Source organism: Sceloporus undulatus, chromosome 2, assembly GCF_019175285.1.
Source record: "Sceloporus undulatus isolate JIND9_A2432 ecotype Alabama chromosome 2, SceUnd_v1.1, whole genome shotgun sequence".
Classification (NCBI taxonomy): domain Eukaryota; kingdom Metazoa; phylum Chordata; class Lepidosauria; order Squamata; family Phrynosomatidae; genus Sceloporus; species Sceloporus undulatus.
The window spans coordinates 62932868-62958578 of NC_056523.1; the positions used below are offsets into that span (position 1 = coordinate 62932868).

At 42.0% G+C, this 25711-nt stretch overlaps 1 protein-coding gene across 1 annotated transcript in view; it reads left to right on the forward strand.

Annotated features, from left to right (window-relative positions):
• Nucleotides 1-1759: 1759 nt before the first annotated feature.
• The window catches only part of WNT7A (Wnt family member 7A), a 64988-nt gene continuing 41036 nt past the window's right edge, over nucleotides 1760-25711 (forward strand). The window contains exons 1-2 of the mRNA XM_042455954.1: nucleotides 1760-1928; nucleotides 4393-4619. Coding sequence (XP_042311888.1) covers nucleotides 1858-1928; nucleotides 4393-4619 — 298 coding nt within the window. The 5' untranslated portion in view covers nucleotides 1760-1857. The remainder of the gene's footprint in view (nucleotides 1929-4392; nucleotides 4620-25711) is intronic.

Here is a 25711-nt window from a genome sequence, read left to right on the forward strand (position 1 = left end):
CCCCCCCCCCCCAACCCCCCCCTTTTTGTGGGGGGGGGGGCAGCAGAAGACCCTGGAAGAGAAGGGAGGGGAGTCCCGGTTGGGGCTGGAGACCCAAGGGAAGAGGCGACACTTGGGGCTTGTTTGCTTTCTTTCGTGGGGAGGGGTTTCTCCGGGTCCTGCCTGGGAGTTTGGCCCCGTCGTGGCCCCTAGGCTTCCTTCCCTTTCGCCCTCACCCCCACGCCACCCCCAACTTCCCCGCCCTTTGGCTCTGAGGCGCCCGAGGCACCCCTGAGGGATGCCTCTCCGGGGCTCTCTGGGGTCTGCGCCAGAACAACCCAGGAAGGTGCCCTACCCAGAGTGGCCCCTGGCCCCCGCCCAAAGCAGACCCCAAAGAGGGCGGGGAGGGAAAGGGAGGCCGAGAGGAAGGAGCCCCGAGGAGCGCCTGAGGCGGCCCAGGGAGGGAGCCCCGGTCCCCGCGCCGCCCCCTTTTCCCGCCTCGGTTATGATGGCTTCTCTGGGGCAAAGGGGGAAAAGGGCCCAGGTGGGTTGGGGAGGGGGCCGAAGAGACAGGCTCCTCTCAGGTGGACGGCGAAAGGAGGAGAAGGGACAGGAGAGTGGGGGGTCTCCCCGGAAAGATTATCCGCCTCCGTGAAGTGGAAATTGATCCGAAATTGATCCCAGGCTTTGAAGTGCCCCTCAGGAAGGGAGAGGGACCTGTCTGTCTGTCTGTCTGTGTGGGGAGCGCCTCGATCCTTCTGCCTGTCTTTCCTTTCAGCAGAAACCCCGGAATTCTTTCTTTCTTTCTTTCCTTCTCTTTCTCTTTCCTTTCCTTCCGCTCTCCTTCTCTTTCTTTCTTTTCTTTTCTTTTCCCTTCCCTTCCCTTCCTTTTCTTTCTTTCTTTCCTTCCCCTCCCTCCCTCCCTCTTTCTTTCCTCTTTTCTTTTCTTTTCTCTCCCTCCTTCCCTCCCTTCTTCTTTTTCTCTTTCTTCCCTTCTCTTCTTTTCCCTTTCTTTCTTTTCTTCTCTTCTTTTCCTTTCCTTTCCCTTTCTTCCTTCCCTTCCTTCCTTCGTCCCCTTCCCCTTCCCTCCCTCCCTCCCTCCTTTCTCTTCTCTTCCTTCTCTTCCTTCCTTCCCTTCCCTGGAGGGGTGCTGCGTCCTTGGGTCCCTCACCCGCGTCTCCAGACTTCTACCCTTGTGCTCCTTTCCCGCCTCCCAGCTCACCTCCCTCCCACTCATCCACCTACCCAGCCTCCCACCCAGCCACCCATCCCTGGCTGGACTACTCCCTCCTCTGGCGAGAACACGCCCAAGAATAAGCAGAAGAAGCGAGAGAGAGAGGGAGAGCCTGATACTGTAGTAGTAAGCTTGAACCTGAGGGGAAACCTTTCTTCTTCTTCTTCTGCTGCTGCTGCTGCTGCAGCGCCTGGCGCGAGGGGAGCGCGAGCGTTAAGTGGCGAGCCCCGCACAGCCCCCTGGGCGCTCTGGCAAGGGCTGCGTGTGACCGGCATACCAATCCGGAGTAGAGAGGCAGGGCAGAGAGAGAGAGAGAGACCCAGCGGAGGGCTCGGGTGCTGCTCTCTCGGGATTTACAAACACCCACAACGCAGGAGGCACGCTCCGGGTGCCCGCTTGGCTCTGCGCTCTTTTGACCCAGGCATTGCTGCCCAGCAGCGCACAAAGGAGGAGGACGAGGAGGAGGAGGAGGAGGAGGAGGAGGCAAGAAGAGAAGGAGGACGCGGTGGAGCAGGAGGAAGGAGAGGAGGAGGAGGAGTGGAGGGCTCCCAAAGAGTCATTTGGGAGCTGGATTCTAGATATCTACATCTATATAAAGACACCGTTTCGCATGTTGATCTGAAACCCGACAACCACCGAGGAATATGAACAGGAAAACCAGGCGCTGGATATTCCACATCTTGTTGAGTCTAGGGATTGTCTATATCAAAATTGGGTAAGTCTCTCTCTCTCTCTCTCTCTGGTTGCCCCCGGCTTTTAAACGTAAACACGCGGCGCCCAACCTGTCCAGACCTGTTCGTCTTTTCCATCAACTTGGGGGCAAAGTCGGAAAGAGGCTCTTCTTCTGGCTTTTATTTTCAGGAAAAACAAAAAACAAAATCCGAGCTAAGATTTATAGCCCCCCCCCCCCGTCCTTCCCCTCCTGGCTGGTGCCTAGTTCCAATTAAATGCAAAGTGGGTTTTTTGTTTTGAGGGGGTGCGAAACCCTTTGGCTGGGGAGAGAGTCCTGCCGGAATGGCAACCCTCTAAGCGCTGCTTTCGAGGACCAGGGGCGCTTGGGTGGGCGGACGGACGGACGGAGTAGGGGACAGGCAGTTTTGGGGTCGAGCGCTGCCTCCCTCTGCTCCTCTCCCGCCTCCTTCTGTTAAAGGCGGCTGGGGAGGGTCTGCAACTTCACACCCCTGCTCTAGACCGGCTTTCTGTTGTTGGGAGTTTCATATATTTATTTATTCTCGCTCTTTCTAGATAGATAGATAGATAGATAGATAGGTGTGTGTGTGTGTGTGTGTGTGTGTGTATTAGGTGATGGAGGTGGCGAACGGATTCATGTCCTCGCTGCTTAATACGGGCTCCACCTCAGGAGGGTGGAAGTGGCAAGAGCACTCTGCACATGCTCGCAGGCACCTTGAGTTTTAGACTGGCTTCTTACACAAAGGTGATGGAGGTGGGGATGTGGCCCTGGGACTGTCTAGAGCACTCTGCACATGCTCGCAGCAGGCCCCGTGGGCTGGCGGACGAGGCAGAGGCGTCCGGAGCTCCCAGAGCCAGCGGGGCCTTCGGAGGGGCGCACCTGTGTGGAGCCGCTCTCTCTGCGGGTTGCCAGCATCGGCTGCAAGCCTCAAAGCAACCGGAGAAAACGTTGCCCCGCTCGCCCCGCGCTGGCTGGCGAAGCTCCCTCTCCAGGACCTCGTGCCGCAGGGCCCATCGGCCGCAGTAGTGGCTCCAGTGTGGGACTACCGGCAGCCTTGCCCAAGGCTAGTGATGCTTCCATGGGCTGAGTCGGGATTTAAACCCTGGCTGCCAGAGAGAGATGCTCAAACCACTTCACCGTGCTGGCTTTTGGGGCTTAACATTGCAGCGGCCATGCAGCCTGTAAGAGCTAGCTGGTTTGAGTGTTGGACTACGACTCTGGAGACCAGGGTTCAAATCCTATTCAGCCGTGGAAGCCCATTGGGTGACCTTGGGCAAGCCACACTCTCTCAGCCTCCTCAGGGGCAGGCAATGGCAACCCTCCTCTGAACAAATCTCCCCTCCTCCCAATAAAAGAACCCCATGATCTGGTGGCTTTAGGGTCACCATAAAACGACTGGAAGGCACCCAGCGGCGACCCTAACTCCAGCGCCCATTAACGCGTTAGTTATCCAAAACGTTTTAGGAGGAGATGCGGCTGGGAGAAAGGCAGGTGCAAGTTGGGTTGTAAAGGGGGCAAAAGCGCCTCGTGCGCAGGGAGGGCACAGGCGGATGCCCCAAAGTGTCTGTCTACTTGCCTCTTTTTCTGGGAGGCTCTCTTGGTTCCTTACAAAGCTGTAAGAGGGATCCGCGACCAGTTGACCAGGCTTTGGCATCTCTTCTCTTCCCGCCGGCGGAGGAAAACGATGTTTTTCGTTCCTCTGGAGTATGTGCCACCTGACATTATGACCAAACAGCAGGATGGGCGCCGAGGGGAGGGAGACTGTGGGGGGGAGGAGTGGCTTTGGGGAAACTACAACTTCCCAGGGATCGTATCTGTTGTGTCTGCCTCCAAGACATTTCCAATTTATGGCGACCCTATCTATCATGGGGGTTTCTTGGCAAGACTGGTTCGGAGGAGGCTTGCCCTTGCCTTCTTCCCCTGAGGAGGCTGAGAGAGTGTGACTTGCTCCAGATCACCCAGTGGGTGCTGGTTGGGCAACCCCAGGAGATACAGTCTTCGGAAAGGAATTTTCCGAAGTTCTTGGGGGAAAGAAAGGCAAGATGAGCGCGTTCTTCTCTGATTCTTTGACTGAGCTCTTGGGAGGCGGGGAGGGAAACAGGTGTCAGTCAGAACTTCCAGAAGAAAGCTACAGCAGACTCTCGAACAGGGATTCCCAAACTTTGGTCCTCCAAGTTTTTTTGGACTTCAGCTCCCAGAAGCCCCAGCCAGGTTGGTCAACTGTTAGTAATTCTGGGAGCTGAAGCCCAAAACATCTGGAGGACCCAAGTCTGGAATCGCTGCTCTAGAAGAAACTCCTGTCCCTCCTTTTTGGACAGATCAAGAGAGGTGCAGGGGACCAAAAAGGCACCCACCTGCCACCAGTGTGTTGGTGTCTTGTTGTTTTTGTTCCCGAAGATCATGGTGGTCTGATCTACTTATTTATTTGTGTGTTTATTCTTCATGCCCTCCAACGTGCCTCCCTTCTTCTTTTTGTCCTCTTCGGCAGGGGTCTTTCCTCCGTGGTGGCTCTGGGAGCCAGCATCATCTGCAACAAGATCCCGGGCTTAGCGCCTCGTCAGAGGGCCATCTGCCAGAGCAGGCCCGATGCCATCATCGTGATCGGAGAAGGCTCTCAAATGGGCATCAACGAGTGCCAGTTCCAGTTCCGCAACGGGCGCTGGAACTGCTCCGCCCTGGGAGAGAGGACCGTCTTTGGAAAAGAGCTGAAAGTGGGTATGTTACCTCTTGACTCTCTCACCTGGTGCTGCTGCCATTGCTGCTGCTGCTGCTTTTGCCAGAGTTTTTGGGAGCCTGAGCTTCAGGGAGGGATTTCCAAACGAGGAGGGACAAGGGATGCAGTGGCATCTGTGGGACACTGCAGAGGAAAGTCATTTATTTCTCATACTTTTAGAGCCCAAGCTGTAAAAGGACCTGGCCTTCCTTTTTAACCTTCAAGGTAGGGGAGGCTGAGAGCCAAAGATCACCCACTGAACTTTATGGTGGCTGCAAGGATTCGAACCTGGGCCTTCCCAGTCCTGGTTCAACTCTCTTAACTTAGGAATAGGCAAACTGCTCCATTCATTTTGTGGTCCAGACTCCCCAAACCATCCTGGCCACGAAGAGGGATGCATTCCCTTTCCCAGAAACCTTGCAGGCTTCAAAAAGTCTGCTTTTCAAAACCAGATATGGACTTTGAGGCTTTTTGGTGGCATTTTTAAGCTTGGTGGTTCCCAGTGGTAGAAAGCTTGACTACAAATCCACAGCAGTTGCCACTATCCCAAACTTAGTGGAAGTCAAGGAAGACCCTATATAAACATCTCCTTCCCTATGGAACATGGGAAGTTTTAGGGCCTTATATTGATTTATTTAGAGTATTTGTACTCTGCTCTTCAGCCACAAAGGCTCTCAGAGCGGCTGACAGATTGTCAAGTTGACAGTTCCCTGCCCTTAGGTTTACAATCTAAAAAGACATGGCATAAAAGGAGAAGGCCTTATCCTTAGTGTGCAGCTCTGACTTTAAATATAGGTCTGATTAAAAAGTTGGTTTTGGTGCCCTGATGCTCTAAAGGTGGGGCTTAAAAGCCCTAAAGGCACCATTTCCCATCTTGGATGCTAAGTACAGACAGCCCTGGTTGTATTTGGATGGGAGACCAAGTATGTATACCAGGTGCTGTCAGCTATATTTCAGAGGGGGGAACTGGCAAAACCACCTCGGAGTACCTTGTTATAAGTTGAGAGGCATTTTGAAAGTAATCATCCCAAGTCTTTGTTTTCTGTTAGTAGCAGAGTGTCATTTGCATATCTTAAATTGCTGATGTTCCTTCCTCCAGTTTTCACACCTCCTTCTTCCATATCTAATCCTGCTTTACATATGATATCTTCAGTGCAGGAGTTAAACAGATAAAATGCAGTCTTACTCGATCCTCTTGCCAACTGGAAACCATTCATTTTCTCCATATTCTGTCTTGATAGTAGCCTTTTGTTCTGAGTACAGGACAATCAAATGTTGTGACACACCCATTTCTTTAAAAGTCATCCATCATCTTTCATGATCTACACAATCAAAGGCTTTGTTATAATCTATAAAGCACAAAATGATTTTCTTCTAAAATTCTTTAATGCGCTCCATTATGCAAAGTATGCTTGTAATATGATTCCTAGTGCCTCTTCTTTTCCTCACCCCACCTTGGACATCTGGCATTTTCCACTCCATACATGGTTCAAGTCTTTGTTGTAAAATTTTGAGGTTCACTTTATTTCTATAGGAGATAAATGCAATGGTCCTTTGGTTACTGTAATTCCTGGAGTGCCCTTTGTTGCAGATTCAAGTGGACATTGAGCATTTACAATCTGTGGGGGTGTTGTTTTGTTTTCTATATTGGGTGACAGATTTTAGTTAGGACTCAAGTAGATTCTTTCTCTGTAGCTTGAAGCAACACTGTTGGTATGCTATCTTTTTCTGGAGATTTATTTTTTCCACATGCCCTGAATGCAGCTTCCACTTCACTTTCTAAAACTGTAGGTTCATCTTCAAACGATTCTTCCTTGAATGAAGCTGTCATCCTTCAATCGATTGTATATGGTTCTTCAGAGTATCATTTTCAATGTCCTTTTATTTCTACTTGGTCATGTAATAAATGAATCTGCATGGTGTAGTGGTTGGAGCATTGGACTATGGTTCTGGAGATCAGCGTTTCAATCCTGGCTCCATGGAATTTCATTGGGTGACCATGGGCAAGTCACACTCTCTCAGCCTCACAGGAGGCAATGGCAAACCCCCTCTGAACAAATTCTGCTAAGGAAATCCTTTCATAGGGTCACCTTATGGCCACCATAAATTGGAAACATGTTCAAGGCACACAGTAACAACAACATGTAACGCAGGGGTAGGCAACCTGCGGCCCGCGGGCCGGATGCGGCCCGGCAAGGTCTTGCCGCTGATTGCCGCCAGAGCCTTTGGCCTCTCACGTGAGGGCATGGGGCCTTTGGCCTATCAGGAGGAGGTGGGCAAGGGGGGGCAAGCGGCAGGCAAGGGGGGCAATTGTCTATAGAAGCCTCCGAAACATGCATTTATATTAACATTTTTTAAAAAAATCAGCAAATTTTTTAGCATGTCCTCCATATTTTTAAAAAAGTGTCCTCCATTTGAATTTTTTGCCCTACATTTGTCCCGGTTTATTTATTTATTTAAAAATTATTTAATTATTTATTTTTTGGCTTCGGCCCCCTAGTTGTCTGAGGGACAGCAACCCGGCCCCCGGTTCAAAAAGGTTGTCTACCCCTGATGTAATGCATTCGCCTGCTGAGTGTACAGCATCCCTACTCTTGGTACAAATTTTCCTTTGATTTCTCAGATGTTGTGGAAGAGGTCTCTCATTCTTTCTTTTTTGTTGTCACCTTCTTTTTCTTTGCAGTAATTATGATAGTTTAATAATAATAATAATAATAACCACTGTAACAATATATTATAGTTATATAATACATTATAAATAATTATATGATTTCAACCATATTAGTCTCTTAAAAGGATATTCCCTATGATAGTGACTCAATGTCTTTGTAACTATATGATTATGCTGGCTTTCACTGTATCTTTATCTTCTACCTCTCGTTTAATTTGTAAGAAATATGATTTTATAATGTCATGACTATGAATGAGGGGAAACTCTTAATAACCCAGTCATTGTGTGCTTGCCATCTGAAAACATTTTCTGTATTTGTTGCCATTTCTGAAGACAAGAAGACATGTTAAAGGCTGTGTTCCAGGCATGTGATCATATGGTACTTTTTAATCCACCATCAAAACTGTGATGTATAATGGCATGAATTCCACTTTCAGAGGTGTGGAATGCATTGCATCTATAACTCCAGACCTGGGGATTTTTTTGGAAGCAAGCCAATCCAAGTTCAAAGACTCTTCAGGAGTGAAGGAGCCTTGTCAGAGTTCTCTGGTAGCCTCAGGACAGAATGAGAAAATGACACTAAGAGACAGGTGTGCCCAAGGCACATCTGGGCAGGGCTCCTTGATTTGTTGAAAGTGCTTACCCAGAGACCCATCTAGTTTTAAACTCTCTGTACTTAAATGTGAATCAAAGTCAGTAGATGGTTGATCTAAAATAATTATGGACTCAATGCACTTGAGAACAGTCTTTTTTTTAAAAAAAACAACAACCCAAAGAAAGCAAGTAACAAAGAAAAGGACTTCTGTTGTTTCAGCTTCTTACTTTTTTCTTTGAAAGTATAACAAGCAGGTAGCTCTTTTTAATGTAACAGAATGACAGGGAAAGTGCAGGATCTTCAGAATTTTTGAAAATCAGGCATTATTTTTCAAGCATTTTATTCCACAGCAAAGGCATACATACAAAATGTAAAGAGGGGTGTCAAGGAAACTCTCCCCTGATTTAATAATATTTTTAGTAAGAATAATGTCCAGATTATGTGTCACAATGGTGTGTGTGTGTGTGTGTGTGTGTGTGTGTGTATGTATAGTGTTTGTGTGTGTAAGATACTACTTATATGTTTCAGACCATATGTGGTTATAGTTATGCTAGTTGTAATCACTAGGTAGGTTTACTGTAAATTGAAGAAAACAAACCAGGAACCATCTCCTAGCTTGGGCTTGCTTTCTCTTTAATAACATTTGCCATCTTGATCATAATCTGATGTTGTATGACCACATGTGTCCTGGTTTTCATTCATGAAATGTTACAAGGTATGAGTCTACCTATTCATTTTGCAATTGCTTATAGCTGGACAACAGTCATATGGCCTTCCAAGAGAAATGCTGTGTCCAAGAACAGCCCAAATGTATTACAAAAGCATAGCAAAGGCATACATCCTATTGTTTCAGGGGGAAAAAAGGGTTCAGAAGGGTTTGCCCTGTTACTGAGAATCACAGTCACACTGGCTTTTGTACATGTATATAAATCTTGTTTTAGTATTTCTGATAGCACCTCGGGAAAAGCCTTGAAATGGTTCTGAACATGCCTGTAAGAGGCTTGGGGGCAGCTAGGAGTGAGAAAGTGCCCCTACTATCCTCTGAAACTATCAACTAATCAGCCTGTGTAACTGACTTAGGTCTTCCATAGTGACTTAATCCAAGAAACATTGCCCTGCTGCAGTTGCTAAAGCTTGGGAACTCTTATTAGTGTAAATACTTTCTGAAATAGAGATTTTTGATATATACTTATATAAAGTAATACTTTAACCAACTGGTTTATCTTGAGGTAAGTTTGCTACTAGAAGTTTCTCCATAGTGCTGCTAATATATACACATGCACGTAGACACAGACATAGGCACACACACACACACACACACATATATATCTCCAATCTTATAACACTAGAAACTTCCTGTAGCAAACTTACCTCAAGATAAAACAGCTGATTAAAGTATTACTGTACTTGGATACTTGTCATGGTACTCCTTTTGTTTTAAGAACTATTACTTAATCATGTATTTGAATAATGGCTTTTGTAATGCTTTCTCACTGTTCTTTAACTCAATCAAGTAATCAGAGTCCAAGTAAAGTTTCTGATGACATGCAGGTCCATGCTCCATGTGAAGTCAGACTCTCTACTACATTGATCCAGGGCTTTGTTGGGCAGGCACTTCCAGGCATCTTCAAACAGAACATTTTCTTTCTTTCATATCCAAGATGGAGCCAATATTTAATGTTTCAGGCTCAGAGCTTCCCTCTTTGCTTGTTGCTGTGAAAGCCCAAGTAGACATTATGCTAGGTTGGAAGATACACATTTTATATGCAAAAAAACCCCCACCCATCAACTAGTTGGCAAAAAACAACAACCATCCAACACACTCACTGGGATCCTAAAGTCACATCCCCTGCAGGGTGAAGTCCACCTTCTCAGGAAGTGTAATTGTTTGACATCAGAGGTATAGGAGAGAATGTTTCTCTTGTGGGTGTATCCATCATAGGGCTATGTATCCTCTTGGGATTTATGGAGTGCCCATCTCCCACTAGTCCTACTCAATGTAAACATTGCAGTTGGTCTAATGCTAAGTGGTTGGAACACTAACCTTTCTTTTCTGTAAATATGGTGTAACAATGATATTATATTGTTTTTTCAAGCTTCGCTAGAATTAATTTCAGTTATGTTGTTGAATAACAATGCACAACCTGCTTTGTGTCCAACATACTTCTGCAAAATATTCATATATTTGTTGGTCATATGTACAAAAATATGAGTTCACACATGTGTGAATGGGGGCCTATTGCAACAGTCTTTTGTTGATGCTGCTGCTGTAGAATTTACATTGTAGATGTAGGACTGAGTTAAGCTTTAGTTCCTCTGAAATCAATGAAGCATTAGGAATGACTCATGTAAATCCCATTGATTTCAGTTGGACTGAAGCATGATTGATTTATTTTGAATCTAACCCTTTTTGCATGAAATAAAAAATAAACACAACAAAAAGTTTTCAGATACAAAGACTTTGTTGCATCTTCCTCATCCACATGCCTAAAATTTGTTGTCTCTGACCTGATGAAGTCTAAAATAGTAATCTCTCTAGTAGGGTTACTTTGTGCTAATTAGACTGCAAAAATAGATACAGGTCTGTCATGTTTCATTCACACATATAAATAATATTTGCACATGTGTGTGCATATGTGCCTTCAAGTTGCTTGTCAATTTTTAGGGTAATCTCATGGATTTCATTGGGTTTTCTCAGACAAGAAATAATCAGAAGTGGTTTTGCCAGTTCTATCTCCTGAAATATAGCATACATCACTGGGTATTCATTGGCAGTGTCCCATAATTGCATACCTATAATTGGTTTCTTAAGATGTATGCTCAGTACACTATTACAGCAATTTCCTGGCCTCATTCTATGGAATCTTGGGATTTGTCATATCATAAGGTGTTTAGATTTTTCTGCCAGAGAACTCTAATTCTATAGTTTAAGGTGCATACTAGAGAATACTATTTCACTAAACTACTGATCCCAGGATTTCATAGGATAGAGCCATGGGGGTTAAAGTGGTTTCAGACAGTCAGAACTATACAGTGTGGATACATCTTTAATACCCTTTGAAATTCTCACAGGTTCCAAACTTCTTCTATTTTTTGCTTTTTGGTTGGTCTTATGAAGGTATCACTATTTTGTGAATTTTGAATATAAACAGAAGAAACAATTGTCTTCATTGTTAACTTCAGATATCAGTGAAGGAATCAAAAGTAAACGAGACTCAGCACAAGTGGAGTAGGAGAAACCATGAGAGTAGGAGTTATGACACTTCTCAAAGAATAAATTAGTAAGTAGTTTTAGCAGTGTAGAGGAAGAATACTGCTGATGTAACTTGTGTTTACATTTTGTCTTATTAGTGAGAGTATAAGAAATAGGATCTCCCAGATCTGAAGTGCACCTGGAAAACAAACAACAATCAAGAATACAGCAGAATATTAGTTATGAAAATTAAGTTATTTTGCACTTCTTTCAGCTATGAAATGGTGCAGCATACAGCAATACAATATAGCTTACATTTTACAAAGATGGCTGAAAAACCAGTAAAGTTCCAGTCTCTAAATATGCACATTTCATGCATATTAATATGACAGACAGATTCAATGCCCATAGTTAGGATGAGCCTTTATATCCTAGGGCATGCAACTTATGGCCCTTTTGGTGGTACTCACATACCCTGTTGACATATTCACCCACCCTCATTTATGGCAAATGAAATGAAGGCTAATTTCATCCCTATGTCAATATATAGACAGCTCTTTTCCCACTGTTGTTGGCAGTGAGGGAAACAGTAGTCTATGGTCCCTTTCACATTACATGATTATAGCACTTTTATACCATTTTAACTGCTACAGCTACTATGGCATCCTGGGATTTTCAGCTTAATTCTTCACCAGAGTGCTCTTGTGCCTCACCAAACTACAAACACCAGGATTCAATAGGATGCCATCATGGCAACCAAGATGGAATCATAGTGCTATAAATGGGTAGTCTAAACGGGCTCTTTGTCAGGTTGCTGAAGTGTTGTTGCATACAAGCATTTGTCATCTCATGTATACCTCCTCCAGTACTATTGTAAAATTTCCTAGATAAGAGATGCCAGCCAACAAGCAACATGAAGTTGTTAGTGTAAAGATAGAGTTTTCTGGGAGTTTCTCCCACAGAAGTCCCATTGAAAAGAAGGAATGTAACTTGAGTATAGTCCATTTTGTGGCTCCCTTTCATTTCATTAAGACTAACTAGGTGAAGAGAATTTCCCACTGAGGAGGTACTCCAAATCCCTTTGACATGAAAAAATTTAATTGTTCAGAATTTAAAATAAGGCAATTGTATAATTTCCCCTGCTCTAATCACAGTCATTTGAGTATGATTAGCATCTGAAGCAATTAATATTACGAGCAGTATCTCCTAACTTGGCTCCTTCCAGATGTGTTGTACTACACCTCTCATCTTCCCCAGGTGCAAGGTATTTTTTAAAGAAATTGTTTCTGAGTGTCCATTTTCTTATTCAAATGGTTTACAAGTGGAAGCTTCTCTGCGACATACAACTGAAAAAAGAAACAAGAAGTTTGCAAATACATTTATGCACATTATATCCTAGCATAAAATGACAAAGAAATGCAGTAGCACCTTTGAGACTAGCAGGGAAGAATTTAGTACTGTCACTTAAAAAAAAAAATACTTTGTCCAGCTAGTATGGCAATGCAACCCCCACCATCCAAATCCCAAGAGTTTCCCAAGAGTTATAGTCAAGCAAATCTGGAGGCACTGATTGTATTTTTTAGCCATGCTCTCTTGGAACAACATAGAAAGCTATAGATCCACCATTCCAATTTCTCATAATCAGTTAGGCCACAAATCTGATTTGCATAAGGTTAGTAATTTCAGTTTGCGTCTGAAGCTACTCTAATGTGCTGACTCTGAAATGAGGATATTGCAAAAAGATGACTTTACTAAAGCATATTACTGTTATTCTGCAATGGAAGAAATGCAGGAAGCATACTAACCACATTGAAGGGTATTTTGTTCTTGGTTTACAAGGATTCACCTACATAACTTTAGTGCCTCACCAGACTACCAATAACAGAATTCCATAGGATGGAACCATGATAATTAAATTGAATTTATAGTGCTATATTTGTATAATGTGAAGGAGCCCTATTGATTGGATTCAGGAGAATAAATCCAAGAATATGTACTAGTCATGGTCCCTAATGTCCTCTGAGATTTAGGTGCCAGTAACAACATGGGGTGGCCATTGTATTTAAACCCTGTTGTGCTGTAGAGGAACCTGGGAGTTGTATTACTACTGCTGCTACTACTCCCTTTCTGGAAGCAGACTGTTTCAGAAAGCATCCTGAGTGTGGGTAAGGGGAAATAGACAGAGGCAGGAATTGGTGAATTAATGGTGCATCAAGGTTTACAGTAGCAGAAGGGGAGAGGAAAGAACTGGACCCCATGCATCGAAATCTCTTGAGTTGGCATTATGGACTTGGATCTGATTCATATTCATATACTTATTTTTTTTTTAAAAAAAGCATTAAAGATCTCCAGTTGATGAGACTAAACAAGCATTATAATATATACCAAAATCCTTTTAAAAGAAGAAAGAAAAAAAAAAATAAAACAAATTATTAGAAGTTACTAAACTATTAAAACAAGTTATTGTCTTATCTTAAGAGTTTTGCATTAGGATAGCTGCCCTCTATAAGGAAGCTGAGTGACTGAGCACATGATTTATATACAGAAGGTCAAACATCAAATTTCTAGCATCTCCAGTTTAAGAAAGAATTAGGCAGATGATGATAGGGAAAACCTTTACCCAAGAATCTGGAGAACTGCTGCCAGTTAGAATAGACTGAACTAGCTTAGGCTGAATAGCAGTCTGACCTAGTATAAAATAGCTTTCTTTTCATAGCCATGTTAGTCTGGAAAATAAGTATGCAAAGGGATCTTGTAGCACCTTTGAGATGAAAAGAAAGAAGTTGGTAGCATGAGCGTCCGTAGACTTGAGCCTATTTCCTCTGATGCATGTTTGCAAACATGCATCAGAGGAAGTAGGCTCCAATCTATGAAAGCTCATGTTCTAACTCAAAAAAAAAAGAACTTCTTTCTTTCAGTTAGTCTCAAAGGTGCTATATGATCCCTTTGTATACTGATGGCTTTCTGTGTTATTCATAATAATAAAAGGGGACATATATTTTTCTGTTGGAACTGTACCATAAAGAACATGAAACTTAGTTGCATGAAGCAAGGCATGCCATATTAACATAACTTTACAACTCTTTACAGGGATTGATTGGTTGTAAAAATATATTATATAATGTAATTTAATTTAAATGTGCTTGTACATATAAAGCCTGCAGTATCATCTTCAGTCACTAGGTAGTACACTTCCTTAAGCAGTACATATCTTTAAAATCAGTACAGTTTTAAGCCGGGGGAGTGGAATGAAGGACTGATTCTGGAATGGATATGGGGTGGACATAGGCTGTTAGTTTGCGTGCCAGTTAGGTGATTAACTTCTTATGGATTTTACTTTGAACTTTAAAAGAGCTTATTCAAGGTGTTTGGCCTTATTTGGAGGATAGGTTTCAGCACTTTGCATAGCCCCTTTAAAATTCAGATGAAAGCCCAGAGTGGATTCTCCGCCTCAGTGATGAAAGCCACCAGATGCCTCTCTCAGAGGACTATAGGAGTGCAGCATGACAGCAAGCCATGATGTCACCAGTGACTATGTCTTCACTCAAAACATGTGAGAACACCGTGTCCTGTTCTGACACATAGGTACCTTTTTTGAAGGATCACAATAAGGACTATTCCAAGCCACGCAAAGGTAGATACTTTCACTAGTAATGAATAACTAAGATAAAAGAGGACACCATAGTGCATAGAGAAGAATCTTTAGTATATGTAGTATCCATATGTTTATTGGTGTACACATATTACAGGCATAACTAGGACACAATGAAGTGATATTGGAGCTCTCTGGTGTGGTGGTGCTTGTGAACCAACTGTATGATTTGCCTCTGATGGAGATTTATTTTGACCAGGCAGGCCCAGCTCCATCAGGGCTAGCCTGAAGAAGAAGAGCCCTCTCTCCAGTCCATCTGCCTTGGTCCAGGCCTCAGAGGGAGAGAAGTACCACTGGACCTCATCCCCTCCCCCTCTCCCCATTTCCTTCTCCTTTTGTGTCATGTCTTTTTAGATTGTAAGCTTGAGGGCAGGGAACCGTCTATTATCCCCTCTGTTGTAAGTCGCCCAGATTCCCAGTGATTGGGCAGCATATAAATAAATCCTACTACTACTACTACTACTACTATTATTATTATTATTATTATTATTATTATTATTATTATTATTCTAGGTGTCATAGACAGTCATAATGACTAATGAAATGTCCCTGTAGTCCTTAGGACTGCTCTTGAACTCTTAGGAGATTTTTAGCCTAATCCAAAATACAGTTTAACTGATGTATTGCTTCCATAGCCATAGCCACTTCAGTGCAATTTGAATAGATTTGAATCCAAGTATTTATGACCATCCATACTTAATGAAATCTCCTATGTGCGCACATGACTTTGGCTTACAGTTTAAATCAACCCCCCCCCCCAGTGTTGGGTGTATAATCTTCACTAATTTAATTTATTCTTTTAAAATAGTATATGTAATGTTATTTTAAATCTAATGGTCCATCATAAGAAGGGTAATAATGGTTTGTGGCAATATCAGTGTGGTTTTGATCTTTCACTGCTGCAAATGATTCTATCAGATTTACAGAAATATGGGGCATGTGAATATCTGGTCCAATTAATTAGAAGTGATTTTGATGATATTCTAACTTGAAATTACACAATGGAATTCTTTCAGCAAAATACTATATGGTAATCTCATTACAATTTGAATGGGCATGGGACATGAATTTTATTAGAATGGTTGACCAACTGTGCGGTTGGATGACTCATCTATTAAGGAAATCATAACTGTCAGTCACCATCAAAGGTTGATGGACTCCACTTTGAGATGATTCACATAGATGACTTATTGCACATTGAAACCTGGCATGAAAACAATTAGTCTGTATACAGTTCTGGAGACCAGAGTTTAATGCCATGAAACTCACTGGGTGACCTTGTGCAAGTCACATGCTCTCAGCCTCAGATGAAGGCAATGGAAAATCTCTGAACAAAAATTGCCAAGAAAACCCCATGATAGGTTCATCTTAGGGTTGCCATAAGACAGAAATGACTTCAGGCAGCAGCAGCAACATCAACAATCTTAAGTTTTGTACAGAAATAGTCACTGATCACATGGCTGCTAATACATGTCACATCAGTGGAAGAACATGAGGAAAGGTTGGCCATTTATTTGAACTGAATGCAACAATTTCAATCCACTCTAAACAAAGTAAAATGAAGTTCTTGGGACCAAGCCATGCTCTTAGAATGGAAATGCCACCCTCCCCTCTCCCCCCTCCAAAAAAAAAGAAGGAAGAGGGAAGATAACTGGAAAATGTTTATTGTCATGGAATGTGTATTGATACATTAACATTGCAACAATACTGTATTATATATATTATATGAAACTATAATGTCAATACAGATGTACATTTGAATAATAATAATAATAATAATAATAATAATAATAATAATAATAATAGAGAGAGGAGAAGGGAAATGCCACCAGAGAGATGGAGTACAATATTGTACTACAAAGATGAGATGGTTTCTGGGAATTAGAGTGGTGTCTTTCATGTGTCTTTCACTCAGGGTTTTCCATGTTGGTGGTGGCATTGATTTCACTCAGGGTTTAGGCTAACCATAAAAGGAGCTGTTGAAGGTTCTGGGCCCTAGCCCCAAAATGGTTTCAGCACCTTGGATAGCTTTGATTGGTGCAAATAACATTTACTTCCAGAGGGCATTTCACTGTCTTTTGTTCCTTCTTTGACAGTACAGTAGAAAATAAGCATAGAACCCTGTATCACCTTTCACTACACTTCACTTTATGTATGCTTAGCTAAGTATCAGAGGTGCTAAGGAACCCTTTTAGTGAATTGCAAAAATGTGTATCAGGACACTGGCAAGAATGCCCAATGTACCTTGGGACTGATGTGCACAGGTACACAATGCACAGAGCTACATGATGTGCATCAGTGATCTATATGCATTGGTGCATTAACCACATCACTGTGTGATATGCATCAATGCATGCTGCACATTAGTGCATGATGTCAATTGGTGAACAATGCACATTGTTATGCAGTGAACATCAGCACACCATCCACATTGGTGTAAGATGCACATTGGGCAGTTTGCTAATTCAGCTACCTAGTAATGTAACAGCAGCTCTCTGTTGGAGCATGTCCAGAGCAGGGTGACCAAAAAGGTGGAAGATCTGGAAACTATGCTCTATGAGGAGTGGCTTAGGGAGCTGAGTATGTTTAGCTAGGAGTAGAGAAGGTTAAAAGGTGACAAGATAGCCATGTTTAAATATTTGAAGGGGTGTTATATTGAGGATGGAGCTAGCTTGTTTTCTGCTGCTCCAGAGAATAGAACCCAGAGCAATGCAAGCTACAGAAAAAGAGATTCCACCCAAACATTAGGAGGAATTGCCTGACAGTAAGAACTATTCAACAGTGGAATATGCTGCCTTGGAATGTGGTGGAGTCTCTTCAGAGGTTTTTAAACAGAGGCTGGATGCCCATCTGTCAGGCGTGCTTTGATTCTATGCTGCTGCTTCCTGCATGGCAGGAGATTGGACTGGATGGCCCTTATGGTCTAGTCCAACTCTATGATTCCATGATTCTAGTTTTCTACTGGATACAAACATTACAAAAGTACTCAGTTCTAATTGCCATGTACCTAAGTCCAATTATGAAAATGCAAAGCTGGTCAATAATTTTAATATTCAATCCCCATGCAGTTTGAATGGGTTTTATAATTTAATAAAATAGAAAGAAGAAGATTATTAGTCACCAAAGGAAGAATACGTCACTATCTAATTATTAGGCTGCATTCTCAAATTGCAGCATTTCAAGGGGAACCATACTCTCTTGATAGAAAGTTTTTTTCCCTCCTGAAACTGAACATAGAACAGCATCAGATGTGAAATCAGAACCTGGTTCTTCATTTTGACAAAATTTTATATACAGGGACATCTGTTTAGTCCCTTCAGCCCCTCTACAGTACTTTGTTCTTGTGACCATCATCTGCTATAAGGTATGACCACTGAAATGGCTTCACATTGCATCATTGGCTTTTCTTGGTGATGGTGACTTTTCTGCAGTCAGCTTTCAAAGAAGCTACATGGGGGTCACTCTTAGAAAACAAGTTAGATGAACCTCACTTGCCCTACATTTGTGTTATTTCTGTGTTTAAATTATGGGGAGGGGGCTGAGGCCTTTTTCAAGAGGGGGGGTTTCATCTGTTTTAAGAAAGCTGCCACGTAGTATGTGTTATGGCTAAATTTTCTGGAAGGCATGTGAATTTCCAGAGCCTGGAGTAGTTACTTTTTAAAGTCTTTGATCTGCAGAATCTCTTTGAATTTGTGTATTGGGAAATTCTAAGCATTTTGTCTAGAAAAGTAAACTTTTTCAAAGATCTCCCACACCGTTCCCTTCAAAATTTGAGCCCTGTAGTACTAGAAACTCCACCAGAACAGAAGGAGTTGGAAAGAGCCAAACATATTTCTATTCCATCACAAGACTGGGATCTATGAATACTAAGGTTGAGGAACAAGCAATATACAAATGAAATTGAAAACAAAACAAAACAAAATAAAACTTTAACTGGTGTTTCACTGCAATGCAACTACAAAAAAGTTGAGATTTGATATGCAAACTGGCTGCATGAATTCTCCTTTAAGTATAATATGCTCACACTGTGTAGATTTATTTTCAGAGCAGAATAGTGTTGTTTTTAGAAAATGAACACTAATTATGTTTTCTCCAGAGCTTTTGGAAATGCTTTTTTAAAGCAACAACTTCCAGAATCCACTTCTGCCTAGCCAGTGGATTCTGGTAGTATCTAAAGTGGTTTTGACCTCAATGGAATCTGTATATGGATGTAAATAATTTATGTACATGGCATTTTGTATCTACAGAAATAGAGGCACAGAAAACTTGTATTTTTTTTCCTTTTTTGTTTTAATTTGTTTTTGTTTTTTTGGTAGGCAAGAAAGTTTTCTTGCAAAAGCAGAGGCTAAGCTGGAAATTTGGCACTGTGTATCTAAAAGCCAACATGACGTTTTACGCCAAAGAGTCAATCTTCCCAGGCAGTGGCTGTCATAGTTAGATAAAAATATTGCCCTAAGGTCACTTTTGCAGGAATTCTCATTTCATACCTGCCTTCAAATGTATCTTGTGAGTACATGTTTTAGAGAAACAAAAAGATTACATTACACTATGTTAGAGGGGTTAGGAGATCTCTTTCATGCCTACTAAAGTTATACTTATAGCTCTCTCTAAAAGAAAAAGAAAGTACAGTACAAACAATAACAGCAGCAGCAGTGTTCTGACACAGTGTCATGGAGGAGTCAAGAGGTATACTGGAGAAGCCATTTTCCTGAAGTGGAAAAAAATAGTTTGTAATTATTTATGTTTTAGAAACAGAACAGCTTTAAAAAGATTAAGTGTTCAGCACAGACGGTTACATTTACATCACAATGCAGAGAGACAGTGTGGTGAAGTGGTTTGAGACTAGGCGTTCTGGAGACCAGGATTTGAATGCCTGTTCCGCTATGGAAAATTACTGGTTAATCATGGCAAGTCACACTTTCTCAACCTAAAAGCAAGAAGCTAATGGCAAATCCTTTCTGAAAAACCGTGCCAAAAAAGCATCTAGAATAGGCTTGCCATTACCTTGGGTCAACTTAGATGCACAGAACAACAAACATTACTATATTATGCCTGTTGACTCAGAAGTAAGTTCCACTGTATTGAATAGGATTTACTCTCTTTAGGACTGCACATTTGAAATGAATGGTTGCAAACGTGTGAAACTCTATGCTAGATTGTGACCATTGTCTTTGGCATTGTACCTTACATTTCCCTTCTGATTTTGCATTGTTGCCATTTTTCCTGAAGGGCTGTAAATGGGAAAATTTAGATTCATGCATTGAGATTTACAAAGCAGGCAACAGTTGCATGGCTAATATTTCTGAAAGGTAGCATATCTCACTGAGAACTGTTCTTCTATTTGATTCTACAAGCTGCAAAACAGACTCCCCACCTCATGTAGTGATCTCAGTGACATCATGTAATGAGTGTTCTGCACCTTGTAGGACCTGACTATTTATCAGAGCAATGGGCATTTTGTATAACTTCCAAGGCCACCATTTTTTACTGTGCTGGCTTTGCTTAATGACCATGTCTGGAATGGATGATGGAAGAGAAAGAGAGAGATACAGATAATGTGGGAAAAGAAAGGTTTTCATCTCCAGTTTGCTCTCTATGAATTATGACTTATATAGAGATGTGAAATAATGTACTTTATGGCACAAAACTGGCAAGCTCTGCTGGATTTTCCATCTTTTTATTTTCACAATCAATGTATAATTCAGCACATGTCTCTTTAGATAACTCCCTCTCTGACCTCTTGGCTTTAAACAGCAGAAAATACAACACATGTTTTCCAGAGAGATAATTACAAATTTGTCTCTTTCTTTAATAAAATTCCCAGAATACCTCATCTATGACACAGCTGCTTCAGTGATGCTAAATATTTTCTAAGCCCCATGTCTACTGTGATAGCAGTTGTGCTACTTAGCAACAATACTCCCCCCTCCTTTCATTTCTCTTTTCATAATTGAGACTTGTCTGTACAAGGCCCCAGTAAGGCTATTTCCCAGTCAATCCTTTGTATGTTTTTTTAATGTCTGGAAATTCAGTAGAATGTATCCCCAACTTTTACTGAAACTGAGGTGGATGGAGGGGTGGGGAAGCCAGTACAAGTTACTGGGCCCTTCAGCCTGAAAAGGGGCCCTTGGCCTATGTTCCATGTGTTCTTCTTTCTCTTTCAGTATTTGTTGATTATTTTTGACATAATTATAAAATAAATGAAATTCAAAGAAAACAATAATGATATACAAAATTCTGTGTTACATGGCATAAACTATTTTTTATTGTTTACCCTTGCTGCAAGAAAGGGCAGAACTGAGGCCCAAGTGAGGGAAAGGGAGCTGTGGGTCAGCAAAGGAACACAGTCAGGCCTTTTGGCAACCAACAAGGAACATGAAGATGTTATTGTAAACATAGAGTTTGCTGGGAATTTCTCTCATAGAAATCCCATTGAAATGAAAGAGTTTTGTGGGAGGAGCAAACAAAAGGGGTAGGTGGGAGGGTGACATCAGAAGAAGTCACTGGTGAAATATGAGACCTTAAATGATGGTTGCAGCTGGGAAGAGAGACCTAGAAGGGATCCCAACATGGCCTCAGCTGCCTGGAGAAGAAGAAGCAACAATAGCAGCACCTCAGATTCCATGACTTAAAAGTTAAAGGTTTTGCCTTGACATGAACTGTAGGAGGTGGTGCTTATCTCCATTACTAAGATAAAGAGCCAGCATTGTCCAAAAGACATCTCCCTGGTCATGTGGCCAGCCTGACTGCATGGAACATTGTTACCTTCTCACCAAAGTGGCACCTATTTATCTACTTGCATTTGCATGCTTTTGAACTGCTAGGTTGGCAGAAGCTAAGACTAGTGATGGGAACTTACTCCATCATGTGGCACTTGGGCCTTGAACTGCCAACCTTCTGATGTTACAATCATCAGAAATGGCATCTTAACCACTAAGCCACTGTATCCTGACTTAGACACTCACAATTCTTCACCAATTCTTCTGCATGTGAGAACAGGCCCTGAACATCTTTTGGCTGCTCTGCCACATCACCAAGGGACATGTGATGTGGCAGAAGCAGACTCTGAGTGCAGACAAAAGAATGATATTAGCCAAGTGGCTAGTGGGGAATGGCCTGTCTGTGCTTCCTCCCCCAAAGACTGAATAGACTTTGTGAAAACTTCTGTCCTCCAGTTTTTTCACTGTGGCCCAAATCAGTGGCTCTGATTGAAATGAGCAGGATTTGTTTGAAAATGCTGTAGATATGGCTATAATTTGGCTGCAAATCTCTATTATATGTAAACATTTAACCCATATTTATCTAAAGAGCCAAATTCATAGAAAGAACGGAGGAGAGTGATGTAGTATTGAACTTCAAATTCCCACATGGCCATGAAGCTTTGGGTGAGTCTGTCTCTCAACTTAACCCATCTCACAGGGTAGTTGTGAGAATAAAAATGGGGTGGAAGACTCTGTAAGCCTCTAGGCTGCCTTGAGCTGCTTAGAGGAGTGGTGGAATGTAAATACGTATAGCAATAGTAGCAGCAGCAGTAGTATGATACTTGCTTCTCTTGGCTCCACCCTTCCCCTTTTTGGTCATGTTTTTAAGTGATGAACAATTTTGTTCATGCTGGAAAAGTTTTACATGCTTGGCTTGTATATTAGTATGGAACTCAGTTGCACTGTTATTTTTAAGGTAGATCTCATACAACATGACTGTAGAATCTTCATGTGGTTCAAGGAGGATGGACAAGCAAGAGTTTAGGTTGGATCAGCCAGGGCAAGAAATTAAAATTGGATATGGCTAGCAAACTGAGACTTAGTCAGTCCAGAAAACACAGAGGTGATGTTGGCCTGCAGCTAAACTAATTGAAGATTGGAAGCGCGGCCTTTTTGTTACAGGGTGCACTCTGTTTGTCTCATCATCACTCTGGCCACATACCCTCCCTTAAGCTCCCCAGAAAGCCAAAGCCCTTTATTTGACAAGAAAGCATTCTGAGGAATGGTCATGTCAATTAGTAGGCTCCAATGGTGGAGAAGTTTAGTGTGTTTCCCAATGCCCAAAGAGGGTAGAAGTGCCATGAACTCTAAGTGGTTTGCAGGGGCAGCTAGTGGCTCTCATGTCAGAAGGGTGGTGAATCCACTATGGGGTTTATTATGAACATTAAATGCACTATTAAAGGTGCTGCATTTTATTTCCACAATAGTTTATTATCTTGGCTAGTTCCTTTAAGGTTCATACTAAAACCAGAGTGGATTAACTACTCCATTGACATAGATGTCTCCTGCCACTGCTGTTGATTCATCTATGACAGTGTAGTTCTTTTCAGACACCAGATCTTCATCCAGATTTCCACCCTCTTCCTCCACCATTTTTCTTATTCTCCTCTCTCCCCTTGCCTGCTTTGTGGGCATAAGAAGCAATGGAATAATGGCAAGAGAGGAAAAATGGCTACAGCCAATATTTATGCCTTGAAATATTTTAAGGTGTTGAATTCATGTTTTTGGAAAAGTCATGCTTTTAGACTACAGCAAGCAAAGTAAAAATAAAAATAAAAATGAACATTTCCAAGTTAAGAGTGAATTACAATTTGTTTAATTATTTCAGATTGCTTTTCAAATAGCTAGGTTTATAACTTAGTGCTGGGCTTGTTGCTGAATATATTGTGGATTTCTTTTGTTGATGTGTCCTGGGGAAAAGGAGATTGATTGCGGATAATAGACAAAATAGGAATTTATTGCAGCCCTTACCCTTTCCATCTCTTGAAAATTTCTTTTAGATTACAGCCTTGGGGCTCTTGTTGTTTTGAATTTTGGGGGCTTCTCTGACATCTTTATGACATTTAAGCATTTTATCTGCTTATGCCTTGAGCATTCAGATAAAGTGGGATGTGAAACTTTTAATAACAGGAGACCCAGCAACTATGGTGAAACTGACCACCTGTCTAAGGAAAGCAGGCAATTAGGGAACAACTTCTTATGAAAAGAATGCTTGTTTGAAATGTACAAAGATGCATAATATTAACTCTTGCATTACTGACTTTGTTATATGACTAAGAGTCAGTGGGATGAAGTGGTAGGAGTGTTGGACTAGGTCTCCAGGAGACCAGGGTTCAAATCTGTACTCTGCAATGGAAACCCACTGGGTGACCTCTCAGCTTCAGAGGAAGGATCTGACAACCCCCCCCCCACCCCCAACAAATCTTGCCAAGAAAAGCCTTAGGGTCGCCAAATGTCAGAAACAACTTGAAGACACAGAACAATAATCAGTAATAAAACTTTACATAAATATGGCAACTTCTTTAACAGACAGTGCAATCCAATACCTGTCTACTTGGAAGTAAGCCACAATGAGTTTAGTGGGCATTTCATCCAGCTACACATTTGTAGGAATGCAAGTATGACAATATAATCTTCAACACATTGCTTTGGGACTAAATCTTCTGAACAGCAAGGAACATTTTCAGTAAAATTTAAATAATAGCAGTCTGTACCTTAAAAAAAAATCAATGACAGTGCATATATTTCAGGGATTCTCAAGTTACATCACAATAATTTTGTGTGGTTCTCTGCTCAGCAACTCATAGGTGGCTTCAGAAAGTCAGTGCTTCTCATTGTAATTTAAGTGACTTATACTCATATCACTAGTTCACAAAGATGGTATAAGAACATAAAATACATATAATAACAAATCCATAACTAAGAGCTCTGCAGGATCAGTGTACCCTGGCTTACCCAAACTAGGTATTTCCCTGATGTTTCTTCATTCTCTGCCAAGGTTTATCAGTAGATAAGAGTTGTAGTCCAGAACATCTAGACAGCAATAGATTAAACATCCTGCTTCCTTCAGGGATCAGTCTGATTCCTCTGAGAACCCACACAGAAGAGCATGAAAGTAACAGTTCTCCTGTGGTGGTGCCCCTTATTAACAGCGGCATATTTTCTTTGAAGATGGAGCTTCCACTGAACCACCATGACTGATAGTCATTGACATACTCACTATGAATTCATCTAACCCCACGTCAGACAAATGTTAAATGTGTTGTATAAAGTTAGTAACATCAATATCATCAACAGAAGAAGCCAACTAAGAACAGCAGCAACCATCTAAACAATGATTATAATCACTTTGGAGGGTAGCAAATTCTTATTCAAGCAGGGCTGGCCTTTATATCTATAGGCTTGGAGGTGCTGGCCACGGAGCCATCCAGGTGCTGGACCTGTTCCTGGCAAAGATTCAGGCCTGTGAGGGCTGTTGTAGAAACAGGGGAGTTTATCAGACAAGGGAAATTGGAAGTATAATCCAATGGCAATCTGAACGCAATCATGGGGTTTAATGTTATTGCGTGATAACCCACTACACGCAAATTCGGGCAATGAGAAGTCAGTCTGAACGCAATCATGTGGTTTCACGTTATTGCGTGATAGACTGCCACACACAAATTCAGGCAATGGCATGCTATTTTCGGGCAATGGGAAGCCAGTTCGAACGCAATGCACATTCACATAATTGCGCTAAACTAGCAACTTTAAGTGAATGTGTTCTAGCCCCACTTTCGTTTCATTCGAATTTAAGCGAAATTCCTCCTGTTTGATAAGCTCCAGGAACAGCTACAAGAGTAGAAGCCATAACATTGAGAGGAGGCTCACAGTCTTGGAAGCAAGCATGCATCCTGTATGATGCTGTGGCTAGAGTATTGGCCCAGGAGTTGGGAGGGTGAGCTTTTAAGTTCTACTGAGCTATGAAATTCAAAGAACCAATCACTCTCTCTTAGAGGTGTTACAAGGCTAACATGGAGGTGAGAGCAGCATGTACTCCATTTTAAGCTCTTGGAAGAAAAGGTGGGGTATAAATGTGATGAAAAAAATAAATAAGTAATGCATACATTAATTAGGTGTAAAATGAAGAGCTATTTTTTTCTGTCTGAATTTTCTGCAAAATGATGTTCCTAGTCTTAATTTTTCCCTGAGAATGTACTGTTTTTTATTTTTAGAATAATGT